The 19758-nt window shown below is 46.5% G+C and overlaps 1 protein-coding gene across 1 annotated transcript in view; it reads left to right on the forward strand.

Moving 5' to 3' along the window:
- The window catches only part of LOC120028427 (calsyntenin-2-like), a 129702-nt gene that overhangs the window by 54694 nt on the left and 55250 nt on the right, over nt 1–19758 (forward strand). The window contains exons 7-8 of the mRNA XM_038973647.1: nt 17087–17100; nt 17340–17551. Of these exons, the coding sequence (XP_038829575.1) occupies nt 17087–17100; nt 17340–17551 (226 nt within the window). The remainder of the gene's footprint in view (nt 1–17086; nt 17101–17339; nt 17552–19758) is intronic.

Below are 19758 nucleotides of genomic sequence, written 5' to 3' on the forward strand. Positions count from 1 at the left end.
GGGTATGCCCATTTCAGGGCAGAGTATATAGTCTGGCGATTGAACCAATGCTTGTTTTTTAAGAGCGAAGCTTACTGGTTTCTCTGTGCCAGTGTAATGAAGGGTCCCACGATAGCACTGTCTGCGTATGAGATGATGTGACAGTTTTTATTACAGGGGCTGAGGATGTTAAGGTTCTCTCAGACGCTTTAATGGTGTATGAGGGGGCCTTCTCGGCTAGAGTCAATTGGGGAAAGAGTGAAGCGCTGTGGGCAGGTCAGCTTCAGATAGGGTCCGCCTCACGGTTACCAGGGGGGCTTCAGTGGGGCAGAGATGGGATGAAGACATTGGTGTTTTTTCTAGGCTCTGATGTCTTTCAGAAAAAGAACTGGGAGGGTGTAGTGGAGAAGTGTGTGCCAGACTGTCAAGATGGAAATGGGTGCTATCCCATTGTCTTATAGGGGAAGGGTACTGGTAATTAATAATCTTGGCCTCTACCCTGTGGCACAGACTAATGATTTGCAGCCACCAAAGGGTCTGATACAAGAGCTTCAGAGGACCCTTGTCAATTTTTTCTGGTCTGGACAACACTGGATCAAAGCTGCAGCCCTGTACCTGCCACTGCACGAGGGGGGACAAGGCCTGTGGACATTTCCTCTAGGATCAGGCTTTTCCGGCTTCAAGCAGCCCAGAGACTGTTGTACAGTGACGGTTCTAGCTGGGTCGACACAGCCTACGCATTGATGAGGAGAGCGGGCTGTTTGGGCTTAGACAAGCACCTTTTCCTCTTAAAGCTGGAGGGGGGGAGTTGAATGGCCTGACTCCATTTTTTGAGTCTGTTATGCAGGCTTGGAGGGTTCTTGTCAAGTCCCGTAAGGCCGGCACGCTACCAGGGATGTGGCTTTTTGAAGAGCCTCTTTTTATAACACTGCCATCCAGTCCAGTGCTCTGGGTTCAGCCAGCCTGCGTTCATGCCTGTTAGGTGTCGGGTGCATCAAGCTGGGTCATCTGATGCAGAGCAGGAGCAGATCGTTGGAGGAGCTGGGAGAAAGAGCGGGGATCCGATCATCTCGCCTACTGAGGAAGGTCGTCGCTGAGGTCTGTGACTCCTTGCCAGTTCTTCATCGTCAGTATGTGACTGACACTTCCAATTCTGATCGGTGGAAGGAGGGTCTGGATTATGTGTTCCCTGCACTGATTGTTAGTGCTGCGGTGGGGGCATTTGAGGAGGACTGGGGATGCTGCTTTCCTTCGATACCCCGGAGCTGGGGGAGTTCAAGGAGGTGGGAAAGAAGGCCATGTACAGATATGTGTAAAGGTGTCCCATGCCTCTTCCCTGGAAGGGGTAAAATCGACGAGGTGGGCGGGTGTGCTTGGTCCAGGTGCTTCCCCAAAAGGCTGTTGGCGATCATTATACAAACTGCCGATTGATAAGAGGACGGCTGACCTCCAATGGAGGATAAACATGGAGCTATAGCCACCAACATGCATCTGGTACACCTGGACCCTACTGTTGGGGAAGGGTGTCCATTTTGTGCTGAGTCTGAAACTCTGGCACATCTGTTTTTACTGTGTCCAGGTTGGTCGGGATGATTGACCTGATCACTGACTGGTTCTCAACGTTGGGAGAGGTTTTCTCTTCCCAACTGTATGTATTTGGGCCAAAGTACAGGTTCAGTCAAAAGGGTGTCGTTGTGTTGCTTAATTTTGTGTTAGGGGCAGCAAAATTAGCGATATGGAAGACCCGAAAGAACAGTATTCGGGACAAGGGTCTGTGGATGTGGTGGGAATGCTGGATGGGAATCGTCCACTGTCTTGCCTCCTCTCCACAACAATACCCTGCCGCTCCACTGTCTCTGCCTCCTCTCCACAACAATACCCTGCCGCTCCACTGTCTCTGCCTCCTCTCCACAACAATACCCTGCCGCTCCACTGTCTCTGCCTCCTCTCCACAACAATACCCTGCCGCTCCACTGTCTCTGCTCCTCTCCACAACAATACCCTGCCGCTCCACTGTCTCTGCCTCCTCTCCACAACAATACCCTGCCGCTCCACTGTCTCTGCCTCCTCTCCACAACAATACCCTGCCGCTCCACTGTCTCTGCCTCCTCTCCACAACAATACCCTGCCGCTCCACTGTCTCTGCCTCCTCTCCACAACAATACCCTGCCGCTCCACTGTCTCTGCCTCCTCTCCACAACAATACCCTGCCGCTCCACTGTCTCTGCCTCCTCTCCACAACAATACCCTGCCGCTCCACTGTCTCTGCCTCCTCTCCACAACAATACCCTGCCGCTCCACTGTCTCTGCCTCCTCTCCACAACAATACCCTGCCGCTCCACTGTCTCTGCCTCCTCTCCACAACAATACCCTGCCGCTCCACTGTCTCTGCCTCCTCTCCACAACAATACCCTGCCGCTCCACTGTCTCTGCCTCCTCTCCACAACAATACCCTGCCGCTCCACTGTCTCTGCCTACTCTCCACAACAATAGCCCTGCCGCTCCACTGTCTCTGCCTCCTCTCCACAACAATACCCTGCCGCTCCACTGTCTCTGCCTCCTCTCCACAACAATACCCTGCCGCTCCACTGTCTCTGCCTCCTCTCCACAACAATACCCTGCCGCTCCACTGTCTCTGCCTCCTCTCCACAACAATACCCTGCCGCTCCACTGTCTCTGCCTCCTCTCCACAACAATACCCTGCCGCTCCACTGTCTCTTGCCTCCTCTCCACAACAATACCCTGCCGCTCCACTGTCTCTGCCTCCTCTCCACAACAATACCCTGCCGCTCCACTGTCTCTGCCTCCTCTCCACAACAATACCCTGCCGCTCCACTGTCTCTGCCTCCTCTCCACAACAATGCCCTGCCGCTCCACTGTCTCTGCCTCCTCTCCACAACAATACCCTGCCGCTCCACTGTCTCTGCCTCCTCTCCACAACAATACCCTGCCGCTCCACTGTCTCTGCCTCCTCTCCACAACAATACCCTGCCGCTCCACTGTCTCTGCCTCCTCTCCACAACAATACCCTGCCGCTCCACTGTCTCTGCCTCCTCTCCACAACAATACCCTGCCGCTCCACTGTCTCTGCCTCCTCTCCACAACAATGCCCTGCCGCTCCACTGTCTCTGCCTCCTCTCCACAACAATGCCCTGCCGCTCCACTGTCTCTGCCTCCTCTCCACAACAATACCCTGCCGCTCCACTGTCTCTGCCTCCTCTCCACAACAATAGCCCTGCCGCTCCACTGTCTCTGCCTCCTCTCCACAACAATGCCCTGCCGCTCCACTGTCTCTGCCTCCTCTCCACAACAATACCCTGCCGCTCCACTGTCTCTGCCTCCTCTCCACAACAATGCCCTGCCGCTCCACTGTCTCTGCCTCCTCTCCACAACAATACCCTGCCGCTCCACTGTCTCTGCCTCCTCTCCACAACAATACCCTGCCGCTCCACTGTCTCTGCCTCCTCTCCACAACAATACCCTGCCGCTCCACTGTCTCTGCCTCCTCTCCACAACAATACCCTGCCGCTCCACTGTCTCTGCCTCCTCTCCACAACAATGCCCTGCCGCTCCACTGTCTCTGCCTCCTCTCCACAACAATACCCTGCCGCTCCACTGTCTCTGCCTCCTCTCCACAACAATACCCTGCCGCTCCACTGTCTCTGCCTCCTCTCCACAACAATACCCTGCCGCTCCACTGTCTCTGCCTCCTCTCCACAACAATACCCTGCCGCTCCACTGTCTCTGCCTCCTCTCCACAACAATACCCTGCCGCTCCACTGTCTCTGCCTCCTCTCCACAACAATACCCTGCCGCTCCACTGTCTCTGCCTCCTCTCCACAACAATACCCTGCCGCTCCACTGTCTCTGCCTCCTCTCCACAACAATACCCTGCCGCTCCACTGTCTCTGCCTCCTCTCCACAACAATACCCTGCCGCTCCACTGTCTCTGCCTCCTCTCCACAACAATACCCTGCCGCTCCACTGTCTCTGCCTCCTCTCCACAACAATACCCTGCCGCTCCACTGTCTCTGCCTCCTCTCCACAACAATACCCTGCCGCTCCACTGTCTCTGCCTCCTCTCCACAACAATACCCTGCCGCTCCACTGTCTCTGCCTCCTCTCCACAACAATACCCTGCCGCTCCACTGTCTCTGCCTCCTCTCCACAACAATACCCTGCCGCTCCACTGTCTCTGCCTCCTCTCCACAACAATACCCTGCCGCTCCACTGTCTCTGCCTCCTCTCCACAACAATGCCCTGCCGCTCCACTGTCTCTGCCTCCTCTCCACAACAATACCCTGCCGCTCCACTGTCTCTGCCTCCTCTCCACAACAATACCCTGCCGCTCCACTGTCTCTGCCTCCTCTCCACAACAATACCCTGCCGCTCCACTGTCTCTGCCTCCTCTCCACAACAATACCCTGCCGCTCCACTGTCTCTGCCTCCTCTCCACAACAATACCCTGCCGCTCCACTGTCTCTGCCTCCTCTCACAACAATGCCCTGCCGCTCCACTGTCTCTGCCTCCTCTCCACAACAATGCCCTGCCGCTCCACTGTCTCTGCCTCCTCTCCACAACAATACCCTGCCGCTCCACTGTCTCTGCCTCCTCTCCACAACAATGCCCTGCCGCTCCACTGTCTCTGCCTTCTCTCCACAACAATACCCTGCCGCTCCACTGTCTCTGCCTCCTCTCCACAACAATACCCTGCCGCTCCACTGTCTCTGCCTCCTCTCCACAACAATACCCTGCCGCTCCACTGTCTCTGCCTCCTCTCCACAACAATGCCCTGCCGCTCCACTGTCTCTGCCTCCTCTCCACAACAATACCCTGCCGCTCCACTGTCTCTGCCTCCTCTCCACAACAATACCCTGCCGCTCCACTGTCTCTGCCTCCTCTCCACAACAATACCCTGCTCCACTGTCTCTGCCTCCTCTCCACAACAATACCCTGCCGCTCCACTGTCTCTGCCTCCTCTCCACAACAATACCCTGCCGCTCCACTGTCTCTGCCTCCTCTCCACAACAATACCCTGCCGCTCCACTGTCTCTGCCTCCTCTCCACAACAATACCCTGCCGCTCCACTGTCCTCTGCCTCCTCTCCACAACAATACCCTGCCGCTCCACTGCCTCTGCCTCCTCTCCACAACAATACCCTGCCGCTCCACTGTCTCTGCCTCCTCTCCACAACAATACCCTGCCGCTCCACTGTCTCTGCCTCCTCTCCACAACAATACCCTGCCGCTCCACTGCCTCTGCCTCCTCTCCACAACAATACCCTGCCGCTCCACTGTCTCTGCCTCCTCTCCACAACAATACCCTGCCGCTCCACTGTCTCTGCCTCCTCTCCACAACAATACCCTGCCGCTCCACTGCCTCTGCCTCCTCTCCACAACAATACCCTGCCGCTCCACTGCCTCTGCCTCCTCTCCACAACAATACCCTGCCGCTCCACTGTCTCTGCCTCCTCTCCACAACAATACCCTGCCGCTCCACTGTCCTCTGCCTCCTCTCCACAACAATACCCTGCCGCCCCACTGTCTCTGCCTCCTCTCCACAACAATACCCTGCCGCTCCACTGTCTCTGCCTCCTCTCCACAACAATACCCTGCCGCTCCACTGTCTCTGCCTCCTCTCCACAACAATACCCTGCCGCTCCACTGTCTCTGCCTCCTCTCCACAACAATACCCTGCCGCTCCACTGTCTCTGCCTCCTCTCCACAACAATACCCTGCCGCTCCACTGTCTCTGCCTCCTCTCCACAACAATACCCTGCCGCTCCACTGTCTCTGCCTCCTCTCCACAACAATACCCTGCCGCTCCACTGTCTCTGCCTCCTCTCCACAACAATACCCTGCCGCTCCACTGTCTCTGCCTCCTCTCCACAACAATACCCTGCTGCTCCACTGTCTCTGCCTCCTCTCCACAACAATACCCTGCCGAGGCGAGGAAAGACACAACTTGTGGATCACCGCTTGAGAGAAAAAGAGAAAGGGAGATTAGGCTATACCACGCTTGACTGAAAACATGTTTTATTTACACCAGAAAAGGGGAGATATGGTTCTGAAACGCCTGTGTATTAGTGCTATGTGATGAAGTTTACAGCGGTGTTTAGGCATGAAATAAAACATGAAATAGGCTAGCAGCAAACTGGTATGACGGGTAATCACAGGTAATTATGAACGAGTCAGAACCTCCTTGTGCAAAGCTCCAACAGAACAAAGAGCTGTTGTCGTGCAACATTTTTTCTTGCCTCTCCCAGTCCCAGACACTGACAGATGTTCATCTTCCTCCTCTGTAACTAAATGTATGTGAAAAACCTCCCTCTACTTGCTACAAGCTTTCGTAGCTCTTCTGTTAGCTTTATTTTCCTTCTCTCCTCAGCCTCTCTCTCTCTCGCGCTCTATCTCTCTATCTCTCTCTTCAGCCTCCCTTTCTCTCTCTCTCTCTCTCTCTCTCTCTCTCTCTCTCTCTCTCTCTCTCTCTCTCTCTCTCTCTATCTATCTCTTCAGCCTCCCTTTCTCTCTCTCTCTCTCTCTCTCTCTCTCTCTCTCTCTCTCTCTCTCTCTCTCTCTCTCTCTCTCTCTCTCTCCTCAGCCTCCCTTTCTCTCTCTCTCTCTCTCTCTCTCTCTCTCTCTCTCTCTCTCTCTCTCTCTCTCTCTCTCTCTCTCTCTCCTCAGCCTCCCTTTCTCACTCTCTCTCTCTCTCTCTCTCTCACTCACTCGTCGGAGTGCATGCTGGGAGTGAGTCATCAAGCAGGAGTGATTGTGAGAGCGACTGGAATTCTTTTCACTCTATTGGGTTTTAGTATGTATATATATATATATTGATTAGTTTAGTTGTTTTAAGGGTATCTTGTCTAACTATCACTAAGCACGTATAGGGGTGGTGGGATCGTTGAGGTTGGTTTTTCGCGAGGGCACAACCAGCGGGTGGGGCTGGTTGCAATGGCCACTCGTGGAAGTTTGGAGTTTGAAAAACTTAGTAGGCGGCATGGAGTAAAGATTCCTGCTGCGGCTGGGTGTTCAGTGGAAGAATGTAGCTTGGCTGTGGGTGCTATCATTGGGTATGATAGCATCAAATCAGCCTCAAGGATGAATAGCGCAGTAGTGATATTCTTAGATTCCATTGAAAAGGTGAATAAGATGGTTGAGAGGGGTGTTGTGTTGCGGGAGACACAGACGCCGGTATTTCCGCTTATGAATCCGGCGAAGAAAGTTATATTGTCTAACGTACCACCATTTGTTAGAGATGAAGTGTTGGAGCGAGAGTTATCTCGTCATGGTCAAATCGTATCTACAATAAAGAAGGTTCTTTTTGGATGCAAATCTCCGTTGCTGAAACATGTCGTGTCTCATAGGAGACAAGTGCATATGATCTTAAAAAAGGACGTTGATGAACTGAATTTAGCGTTCAGTTTTAAGATTGATGGATTTGATTATGTCTTCTACGCTTCTACTGAATCAATGAAATGTTTTGGTTGTGGAAGAGAGGGGCATTTGGTGCGTAGTTGTCCCGAGAATGAGCGCGCAGAGCCCGGTAGTAGCTCTAGTGATGGTGCAGCTAACGCATCAACGCGAAGGGATGAACATGCTAAGGGTGCAGGGGAAGGGAGAAGGTGGGCAGATGTGGTTGGAAAAGTAGGAGAGGAAGGCATTGTGGATACGGGGGCAATTGTGGTAGATCAGAACAAAGAGGGAGGGGAAACAGTCGGTGAGATTGCGACTGCCGTCGCTGAGGTGGTGCTGGAAAATGAAATTGGAGATAAAGAGGAGATTGAAATAACGGAAAAGGAAGCAGCTGTTTTCAAAGTACCGAGGAGTAAGAGGAAGAATTTAAGGGGTGGTGAAGGGTCTAATTCTAAGAGGAAGGTAGAGATTGATAAATTAGTTGAAGATGAACAGGTTGTAGAGATGGTGGAGTTTTCTTCTGGGGAGGATAGCGAGAGTGAGTCATCTGACGCGTCACAACAAAATAGCGAGATAAATGGGGTGGAAGGGAGGTATGGGATTAAGAAGGTACGTCAATTTCTGAAGTTGACAAAAGGGAAGAAATATATGCAGGATTACAATATAACTGATTTTTTCCCTGAAAGTGAATTGTTTATTGAATCAGCAAAGTTTCTGATGTCAAAAATTACAGGGGGAGGTTTGACAAGCCCTGAAATTGCTAGACTCAAGAAAGTGGTCACGAGAGTGATAAGTGATGTAAATTCTAAAGAAAATGAAAGAGTTCAGTTGCAGCTTTAACTCTGTAAAGAGATGTGGTGTCTGTATCTTCCTCTGTATATTTTTTTCATCCATGAGCAGTTTTAAGATTTCTTCTTTAAACGTAAATGGGGCAAGAGATGGTAAAAAAAGAGCAATAGTGTATGAGTTAATTAGGGGAAAGGGAAGTGACATAAATTTCTACAAGAAACGCATAGTAATTTGGAAAATGAAGTTATGTGGCAACAAGAGTGGGGGGGGACAGTGGTGTGTAGTCATAAAAACTCAAAAAGTGGGGGTGTGGCTATCTTGTTCTCAAAAGGGTTTTTGCCGTTGTCATATGAGGTGGAAGAGGTAGTTGAGGGGAGGTTATTAAAAGTTAGAGCAAGGTATGAAAACATCACTATGTGTCTGATAAATGTATATGCCCCAGTGGTGGCAGTTGAGAGGGTATGTTTTTTAGAGACATTATCAAATACCATTGAGAAATGTAACAATGAAGATTATTTATTTATTGCTGGGGATTTTAACTGCACAGTCAGCGATTTAGATAGAAATCACCAAGAACCTCATATAGCCTCAAGGACTTTTTTAAAACGCCTCATTGTAACACATGAACTGTGTGATATTTGGCGGAGTCAACATGGAGGCACAAGGCAGTACACCTGGGCGCATGTGAGAGAGAACACCATCTCTATGGCCAGGTTAGATAGGTTTTATTGTTTTGAGCATCAATCTCAGGTCTGTAAATCAAGTGTGATAACCCCAGTGGGATTTTCTGATCATTGTTTAATAACAGAGGTGGTGTTCATTAACGATGTAAAACCCAAAAGCGCATACTGGCATTTTAATATAACTTTATTGAGTGATGCTCACTTCAGGAAATGTTTTAGTTTTTTCTGGGAGAGGTGGAGGTCTCAAAAGGCCAGTTTTGTATCCCTTCAACAGTGGTGGGATATAGGGAAAATCCAGATTCAACAATTCTGTAATCAATACACGAGGAATGTCACCAAGGATATCACCAGATCAATGAAAGCCCTAGAGTTTGAAATAGTGGAACTCATGACGTTGGTTGAGACCACAGGAGATCGAGGCCATACGCAGGCCCTCAAGAGGAAAAAAGTTGCATTGGCAGACCTGCTGGGTATCAGAGCACAGGGGGCATTGGTGAGAAGTAAGTTTCAGGGAATCTCTGAAATGGATGCCTCATCCAAATTTTTCTTTGGTTTAGAGAAAAAGAATGGACAAAGAAAAATTATTCATTGTCTCAAATCAGCTGTTGGACAAGAGCTCACTAGCCCTAGTGAAATTAGAAAGAGGGCAGTAGAGTTCTATGCTGAGCTCTACAAGTGTGAGTACAAAGAGGATAAAACAGTGACACAGCAGTTCCTTGATGGGCTCCCACAGGTGGCTGCAGAAGCTCAGGTTGAGCTTGAGCAATCATTGTCTTTGCAGGAGTTATACACTGCATTAAAAGGCATGGAAAATGGAAGGGCACCAGGCATTGATGGGCTTCCCGTTGACTTTTTTAAGTCTTTTTGGACTATGTTGGGAGAGGATTGGCTAGCAGTAGTTAATGATAGTTTAACCGGAGGGTTACTACCAATAAGCTGCAGAAGGGCTGTCCTCACCCTACTGCCCAAAAAGGGTGACCCTAGGGAGGTGAAGAACTGGAGGCCGGTGGCTTTATTGTGCACTGATTATAAGATCCTGTCCAAGGCTTTGTCCAACAGGCTGAGGGAGGTGATGGGGCAAATCATACATACGGACCAGTCCTACTGTGTTCCTGGCAGGCAGATAGGGGATAACATTTCTCTGATTCGTGATTTTTTGGACGTCTCTAGGGCTATTGGGTTGGATGCTGGTCTAATTTCAATTGATCAGGAAAAGGCATTTGACCGAGTTGAACATCAATATTTATGGCACACGTTTGAGGCGTTTGGGTTCAGCTCTGGTTTTATTGCCATGATAAAGGTGATATATGGTGACATTGAAAGTGTATTGAAAGTTAACGGTGGTTTGAGTGCTCCTTTTAAAGTGTGTAGAGGTATTAGGCAGGGATGTTCTTTATCAGGGATGTTATATGCCATTGCTATAGAGCCACTACTAAATAGCATTAGAAGTCGCATTGAAGGGGTGTACCTTTCAGAGGATATTCCTCCTATTCGTCTCTCAGCCTATGCTGATGATGTAGTTGTTTTAGTGAAAAATCAAGCGGAGGTGGATAGTTTGAGTCTAATGGTTGATCGTTTTAGGGGAATATCCTCTGCAAAGGTAAATTGGGAAAAGAGTTGTGCTTTACAGATTGGAGAATGGTCTGGGGGGATCATGGCTTTGCCAGGGGGGCTGGAATGGTGTAAGGGAGGTTTTAAGTATCTTGGAGTGTACCTAGGAGATGAGGGGATTATGGAAAAAAATTGGATTGGGGTGGTTGAAATGGTGGAAGGGAGGATGAGGAGATGGCGTTGGTTGCTATCTCGTATGTCATATAGGGGGCGAACTATTATAGTTAACAATGTGATTGCCTCTGCACTATGGCATCGGTTGTCAGTTTTAGAACCACCATCTGGCCTTCTAGCTAAGATACAGGCAATTATTGTGGATTTCTTTTGGGATAAATATCACTGGGTTCCACAAAGTGTTTTGTTTTTGTCAAAAGAGGAGGGGGGACAAGGTCTTGTACATCTTGCTAGTAGGGCTGCTGCTTTCCGGTTTCAGTTTATTCAAAGGTTGCTTTATGGACCGGAAAATGTGGTGTGGAGAGGGGTGGCAGGTCTTGTATTACAGAGGGTTGGAGGATTAGGTTTAAAGAAGGCTTTATTTCTGGTTGATAGTAGCCAAATTTCTAGGGAGGGAGTACCTCCGTTTTACAGAGGTCTTCTCAGAGTGTGGAGCATAATGAAGGTGTCCAGACGAACTTCAGCGGAGTCAGTGCATTGGCTGTTGGAGGAACCTCTGGTGTATGGGGCAAGACTGGATTGTACAACTGCAGCTGTTCCACATTTCTCCAAGATTCTGGTGAAGGGCAAAATCATCACCTTAAAACAGTTAATGGCCATGGCTGGGCCCGCCTTAATGGATGGAAGACGGGTGGCTGAACATTTGGGGGTGAGGTCGGAAAGGATTGTCGGACAAATGCTGGGAAGCTGCAGGAAGGCTCTGTCAGCGGAAGAGTAGGGTATGCTTAATAGCCACAAGAAGAAGGTACAAGATGAAGACGTCTCATTTCCAAGACTAGGGATTACACCAAATATCCCAGAGTCAGAAAGAAAGGCGTTATTGCTGGATTTGAGAGGGTTGGAGGAGGTGGGTTTGGATGAGGTGAATGGGAAGGACTTGTATAGGGGGTGTGTCAAGGTGTTGAATAAAGATAAATTGAAAAATAGAAAAGACAGGTAAAATTGGGAATTGATGACAAGGTAAAGCCAGCATGGAGAGCACTGTACAAACCACCGTTACAAAAGGGTACTGGTGATATGCAATGGAGGGTTTTACATGGCATCATTGCAGTTAATGCTTTTGTATCTGTTATTAACTCAGATGTTAGAGATGGATGTCCTTTTTGTAATATAAGAGAAACCATTTTTCACTGTTTTATGGAGTGTGAGAGGATAAAACCTCTATTGGAAATGCTGGAATCTTTGTTTAAAGCTGTAGGGGAGATTTTCAATAACACTGTTTTTATTTTGGGGTTTCAATATAGTAAGCAACAGAAAAGAAAATGTCAACTGTTAAATTTTATTTTGGGACAAGCTAAGATGTCAATTTTTCTGAGTAGGAAACATAAGATAGAAACGGGATATGGGCAGGATGTAAGATGTGTTTTTAAAGGATTAGTGAAAGCAAGAATAAAAGTGGATTTTGAGTTCTTCTCAGCTGTAAAAGATCTCCTATTGTTTGAGGAGAAGTGGGCCTACGAAGGAGCGCTTTGTTTTGTAGAGGAGGGGAAATTATTTTTTGTTGATGAAATAAGTTGAATGTATATGTTCTTTTGTATTTTTATTTTATTTATTTTGTTTAGGAATTACATTTGTTGTTTCATTTCTGAAAAGGCAGTGTGTCATTATTTATGTTAACACTTGAGTATAAAATAAAGGTTTTATAAAAACTCAAAAACTCTCTCTCTCTCTCTCTCCTCAGCCTCCCTTTCAATTCAATTAAATTCCATTCAATTCAATTGACTTTATTGACATGGCAAGTTCATTGTTCATGGCAAGTTCATGTCAAGTTCATGTATATATATTTATATATAAATAAATGGTGGGACCAACAGTAATAATAATAGTAGTAGTGGACATGGGATTACCATTAACAACAACTACAACAACAATATTAATCAGAACAACAATACATTAAAGCAACAGTAGTAGACCAGTCTCAACATGACTGAGAAGACACATGACATGGTAGTAGACCAGTCTCAACATGACTGAGAAGACACATGACATGGTAGTAGACCAGTCTCAACATGACTGAGAAGACACATGACCTGGTAGTAGACCAGTGTCAACATGACTGAGAAGACACATGACATGGTAGTAGACCAGTCTCAACATGACTGAGAAGACACATGACATGGTAGTAGACCAGTCTCAACATGACTGAGAAGACACATGACATGGTAGTAGACCAGTCTCAACATGACTGAGAAGACACATGACATGGTAGTAGACCAGTCTCAACATGACTGAGAAGACACATGACATGGTAGTAGACCAGTCTCAACATGACTGAGAAGACACATGACATGGTAGTAGACCAGTCTCAACATGACTGAGAAGACACATGACCTGGTAGTAGACCAGTCTCAACATGACTGAGAAGACACATGACATGGTAGTAGACCAGTCTCAACATGACTGAGAAGACACATGACATGGTAGTAGACCAGTCTCAACATGACTGAGAAGACACATGACATGGTAGTAGACCAGTCTCAACATGACTGAGAAGACACATGACATGGTAGTAGACCAGTCTCAACATGACTGAGAAGACACATGACATGGTATGAAAGCATTCAAACATTCAATTTGCTTTATTGGCATGACGTAACAATGTACATATTGCCAAAGCTTATTTTGGATATTTACAATATAAAAAAATAAAAATGAGAATCAAAATTGTCAACGGGACAACAGTAACAACAATAACCAAGGGTCAAAATAACCATACATTCAACAATAACAATAAACATACAGTAGAGTACATGTGCAGGTTGATTGGTTTGTCAGACACTGTCCCTCAACTTATGGCAGGCAGCAATGTAGTGCGCTGCCAACCCACAGCTCTCTGCGTCCTCCCCCAACAGGACGGGTAGCCTACTCTCATCAGAGAGGTCTTTGAAACCTTGAATAAGGGTTTCAAATTTGGAGAAATGACATTTTCTAATTGTTTTATATTTTTGACATTTTGTCAGGAAATGCAGCTCCACCTCAGGTTCTGTTGTTGTGCAGTGGTTGCACAGCCTTTCCTCTACAGGGAGCCAGGTTTTCCTGTGTCTACCCTTCTCAATGGCAAGGCTGTGCTCACTGAGCCTGTACTTTGTCAAGGTTTTCTAAGGTTTTGATCAGTAACCATGGTCAAATAATTAGCTACTGTCGATTTAGGGCCAGATAGCACTGCATTTTGCTTTGTGTTTGTGCTTGTGTTTCCCAATAAGCAATATAGTTTTGTTTTGACTGTGTTGTAATTTGGTTTATCCTGATTGATTGGATGTTCTGGTCCTGAGGCGTCAGAGTGTTAGTAGAACAGGTTTGTGAACTCAGCCCCAGGACCAGCTGGATGAGGGGACTCTTTTCTTTGCTCAGCTCTTGGCATTGCAGGGCTTGGTAGTGATATGAGAGGGGGGTCACTGTAATTTAGATGTTTCCAAAACTTAATTGCTCTTTTTTGAGTTTTTATTATTAGTGGATATTGGCCTAATTCTGCCCTGCATGCATTGTTTGTAGTTTTCCTCTGGACATGTAGGAGAATCTTACAGAACTCTGCATGCAGGGTTTTAATGGGGTGTTTGTCCCATTTGATGAAATCTTGTTTTGCAAGTGGACCCCACACCTCGCTGCCATAAAGTGCAATTGGTTCAATGACATATTTAAATTAGTTTTAGCCAAATTTTAAGGTATTTCAATTTGAATTAGCTTTTTAATGGCGTAGAATGCCCTGCATGCTTTCTCTCTCAGTTCATTCACTGCCTCATTAAGGTGTCCAGTTGAGCTTATTTTTAAACCTAAGTAATTGTAGTGTGTGCAGTACTCTATATATTTTGTAGCAATTGAGAACTTTGGTCTAATTCCCTGAGATCTGGATCTTCTCTGGAAAATCATTATTTTAGTCTTTTTGGGGTTTACTGCCAGGGCCCAGGTCTGGCAGTACTGCTCTAGCAGGTCCAGGCTCTGCTGTAGGCCATGTGCTGTGGGTAACAGCTGTAACGGTTTTCTTCCTGGGATGAAGGAGAGGACCAAAATGCAGCGCGGCTAGTGTTCAACATAATTTAATAAAGAAGATGTGAACACTACAAACAACAAAACAATAAATGTGAAAACCGAAAACAGTCCTATCTGGTGCAGAACAAAAAGACAGAAGACAACCACCCACAATCCCCAACACAAAACAAGCCACCTATATATGATTCTCAATCAGGGACAACGATTGACAGCTGCCTCTGATTGAGAACCATATCAGGCTGAACAAAGAAACAGACAAACTAGACACACAACATAGAATGCCCACCCAGCTCACGTCCTGACCAACACTAAAACAAGCAACACACATAAGAACTCTGGTCAGGACGTGACAACAGCAGGCATAGGTCATCTGCGAAGAGTAGGCATTTAACTTCTGAATTGTGGAGACTAACACCAGGGGCTGAGGATTTTTCTAGAATAGTGGCCAATTCGTTGATGTAAATATTGAAGAGTGCAGGGCTCAGATTGCAACCCTGGTTAAAGAATTCTGTTCTTTTCTTGCCAATTTTAATGCTGCACGTATTGCCAGTATACATTGATTTAATTATGTCATAAGTTTTACCCCCTACACCACTTTCAATAACTTTGTAGAACAGTCCTGTTTGCCAAATAGAATCAAATGCTTTTTGGAAGTCGATAAAGCAAGCGTATATTTTGGTATTATTTTGGTGGACATGTTTATCTATCAGGGTGTGTAAGGTGTAAATATGATCAGTTGTGCGATGTTTTGGTATGAATCCAATTTGGCTTTTACTCAAGACATTGTGCTTATTAAGGAAGTTTAGAACTCTTACATTTATAATACTACAGAAAACCTTCCCCAGGTTACTGTTCACACAAATGCCTCTGTAATTGTTAGGATCAAATGTGTCTCCTTTTTTAAAGATTGGGGTTATGAGTCCTTGATTCCAGATGTCAGGGAAATAACCTACACTCAGGATCAAATTAAACAGTTTTAATATAGCCAATTGAAATTTTGCACTAGTGAGTTTGAGCATCTCATTTAGGATGCCATCAGGTCCGCATGCTTTTTTAAATTTGAGAGCCTGAAGTTTCTTATAGAGCTCCTGGTCAGTAATTGGGGAGTCCAATGGATTTTGATTGTCCTTTATAGCTTTTTCTAATCCATTCAACTTCTCATGAATTTGGCGTTGTTCTGTGTTTGTGTCAATTTGAACGGTGTTGTAGAGGGTTTTAAAATGGGTTGTCCATATGTCACCATTTTGTATCGCTAATTCCTCTTGTTTAGATTTTTTTAGTTTTTCCAATTTTGCCAGAAGTTGTTTGTGTTTATGGACTCCTCAATTAGTGTCAGCTGCTTGCTGTTGTACTGTGCTTTTTTGGTTCTGAGTGTACGTTTATAGAGTTTTAAAGTCTCACAGTAATGAAGGCGTAATTCACCATTATTTGGGTCTCTGTGCTTTTGGTTGGATAGTGTTCTAAGTTTTTTCCTTATAATTTTACAATCTGCCTCAAACAAGTTGTCACCTGTGAACTTTTTTGTTTTGTTTTTTATCAATTTCAATTGTGCTTCTTTTGCCGTTTGCCTGAATATATAGTTGATGTTTTGTACTGCTAGATTGATGCCTTCTTTACTGTGAGTGAATGTGCTATCCAGAAAGTTATCTTAGAGTTTGGTTACAGGTTGCTTTCTGTTATTCTTCTGTGCTGTTTTGGGCCCATATGTGTGAATGTCTGATGTTGTACAGCTTACTGGGCTGTGAATGTCTGGTTGTTTCCATGTCTGTTCTTTTGAGGAACAACGTAATTTGGCTGTGATCAGACAGAGGTGTTAGTGGCTTGACAGTGAATGAGCTGAGAGAGAAAGGGTCAATGTCTGTGATCATATAGTCTACTGTGCTGTGGCCAAGAGGTGAGCAGTAGGTCTCTCTCTCTCTCTTTCTCCTCAGCCACCATGTCTCTCTCTCTTTCGATCTCTCTCTCTCCTCAGCATCCAAGTCTCTCTCTCTTTCTATCTCTTTCTCTCTCCTCAGCCTCCCTCCCTTTCTTTCTCTCTCTCTCTCTCTCTTTCTCTTTCTATCTCTTTCTCTCTCCTCAGCCTCCCTTTCTTTCTCTCTCTCTCTCTCGCTCTCTCTTTCTATCTCTTTCTCTCCTCAGCCTCCCTTTCTTTCTCTCTCTCTCTCTCTCCCTCCTCAGCCTCCCTTTCGCTCTCTCTCTCCTCAGCATCCAAGTCTCTCTCTCTCCCTCCTCAGCCTCCCTTTCGCTCTCTCTCTCCTCAGCATCCAAGTCTCTCTCTCTTTCTATCTCTTTCTCTCTCCTCAGCCTCCCTTTTCTCTCTCTCTCTCTCTCTTTCTAATTTGTCATTGATTGATGTCTAGTCTGCATTGTTTATGCAGTATGTGTCAGGTTATTTTTTGCATGTCTATGTCAGATGTCTGCATCACTGTCTGTGTTGTTGCTCTCTGGAAGTCTGTCACAGTTCGGTCAGCCTCGCCACCCCTACAGTGTACTAGGGGGAGGCTTATTTAACCTTCCAAGGTTGCTGATTCCTGGAATTAACCCACACACACATTCTCAAAGTATCTAAGCATTCTAAGGGCACAATGGCTCTGATATTTCACACATACCTGAAGAATTACCCAGGCAAACACATACTGAAACATACAGTACATTCACATGCAATTTAATCAGATTCAACCCTTCCCTACTCTCCATCTCCAAGGTGTTTTGGGGAGGACACGTGTATCTCCATCCCGGACATCGATGCAGTGGTGATGGTGCTGCAGCCCAGTGAACCCAGGATCACCATAGCTGGGGTGGACAGACTGACCAGGCCAGCAGCTGACCTCAGAGGACCAGCAGGACTCACTCTGTTCCAGGACCTTCACATCATCAGTACTGTCACCAAGGGAGACACAGCCTCACACCATACAGGTACAGGGTACAGGCATAGAGGTAGGTGTGTGTGTGTGTGTGTGTGTGTGTGTGTGTGTGTGTGTGTGTGTGTGTGTGTGTGTGTGTGTGTGTGTGTGTGTGTGTGTGTGTGTGTGTGTGTGTGTGTGTGTGTGTGTGTGTGTGTGTGTGTGTGTGTGTGTGTGTGTGTGTGAGAGTGTGAGAGAGAGAGAGAGAGAGAGATAGATAGACACTGGGTGCAAACCAGAGTGAAAGAGAGAGATCAATAGAAAGAGAATAGCAGTGGGGTAATGATGATATCGTCCTAAGGGAACAGCACCACAAAACTATTTGATTAGACTCTGGAGAGTACAACATCTCCTCTTGTTCTGGAATTTCATCAACTCCTCTCTATCCCTTACACACACACACACAAACAAACACACACACACACACATTATTAGCCACACACTCCTAGTCACAGAAGACTTGGTTAATCTATAGCCTCCAGCTGTGGTCTCCATTTCAGAGGCAGAAATTGAGGAGGAAAGAGAGAGTCTGAGTCCTGAAAGCGATGCAGGGTTTTTGTTCCAACTCCCTGGCAATGGAGCGAGTGAAACCTCTGGTTATCGCTGTCTAATTGGCAGCTATAGTGTCAAGGCTGAGTCAGAGCTGTTCCGTGTTGATCCCAGTCTCCGCTCTGAGAAGACAAGAGCTGGTATTAAAATGTCATTTCCATTTGCAGTTCAGCCAGGCAGGAACCCATAGAATAATTTGTCTGGTAAGCAGAGGTCTTAGTCAGCAGGGGGCTGGACTGTAGATGCTGGGGAGAGTAGGAGAGAGGGAGAGAGGGAGGGAGAGCAAGTCCTAAGGCCAGTAGTACAGGCCGGCTCTGTTCTGCCTCCCCCTCCATTCCCAGTTCCTTTAGAAGTCATACGTTTGGCTCACACAGCAGGATTAGACAGGTACTTAGTGTGGAGAAAGGGTCACCAGTCATTAAACTGCTCAGTGCAGCAGTGGGATTGTTGGAGATGTGCACACACACACACACACACACACACACACACACACACACACACACACACACACACACACACACACACACACACACACACACACACACACACACACACACACACACACACACACACACACACACACACAGTGGGCACATTGAAACTTGATCTCATACAATATGAAAAACACATTTAATTCTCTCCATCATCTGCCATCTATTCTCTCTCTCTTTTTCTCTCTCTCTCTCTTTCCCTCTCTATTTCTCTCTCTGTCTCTCTCTCTCTCTCTCTCTCGCTCTCTGTCTCTCTCTCTCTATTTCTCTTTCTCTCTCTCTCTATCTCTCTCTCTCTCTCTCAATTCAATTCAATTCAAGGGGCTTTATTGGCATGGGAAACATGTGTTAACATTGCCAAAGCAAGTGAGGTAGATAATATACAAAAGTGAAATAAACAATAAAAATGAACAGTAAACATTACACATACAGAAGTTTCAAAACAATAAAGACATTACAAATGTCATATTATGTATATATACAGTGTTGTAACAATGTACAAATGGTTAAAGTACACAAGGGAAAATAAATAAGCATACATATGGGTTGTATTTACAATGGTGTTTGTTCTTCACTGCTTGCCCTTTTCTTGTGGCAACAGGTCACAAATCTTGCTGCTGTGATGGCACACTGTGGAATTTCACCCAGTAGATATGGTAGTTTATCAAAATTGGGTTTGTTTTCGAATTCTTTGTGGATCTGTGTAATCTGAGGGAAATATGTGTCTCTAATACGGTCATACATTTGGCAGGAGGTTAGGAAGTGCAGCTCAGTTTCCACATAATTTTGTTGACAGTGTGCACATGGCCTGTCTTCTCTTGAGAGCCAGGTCTGCCTACGGCGGCCTTTCTCAATAGCAAGGCTATGCTCACTGAGTCTTTACATAGTCAAAGCTTTCCTTAAGTTTGGGTCAGTCACGGTGGTCAGGTATTCTGCCACTGTGTACTCTCTGTTTAGGGCCAAATAGCATTCTAGTTTGCTCTGTTTTTTTGTTAATTCTTTCCAATGTGTCAAGTAATTATCTTTTTGTTTTCTCATGATTTGCTTGGGTCTAATTGTGCTGCTGTCCTGGGGCTCTGTGGGGTGTGTTTGTGTTTCTGAACAGAGCCACATGACCAGCTTGCTTAGGGGACTCTTCTCCAGGTTCATCTCTCTGTAGGTGATGGCTTTGTTATGGAAG

Source organism: Salvelinus namaycush, chromosome 34 (genome assembly GCF_016432855.1).
Source record: "Salvelinus namaycush isolate Seneca chromosome 34, SaNama_1.0, whole genome shotgun sequence".
In the NCBI taxonomy this organism is placed as follows: Eukaryota; Metazoa; Chordata; class Actinopteri; order Salmoniformes; family Salmonidae; genus Salvelinus; species Salvelinus namaycush.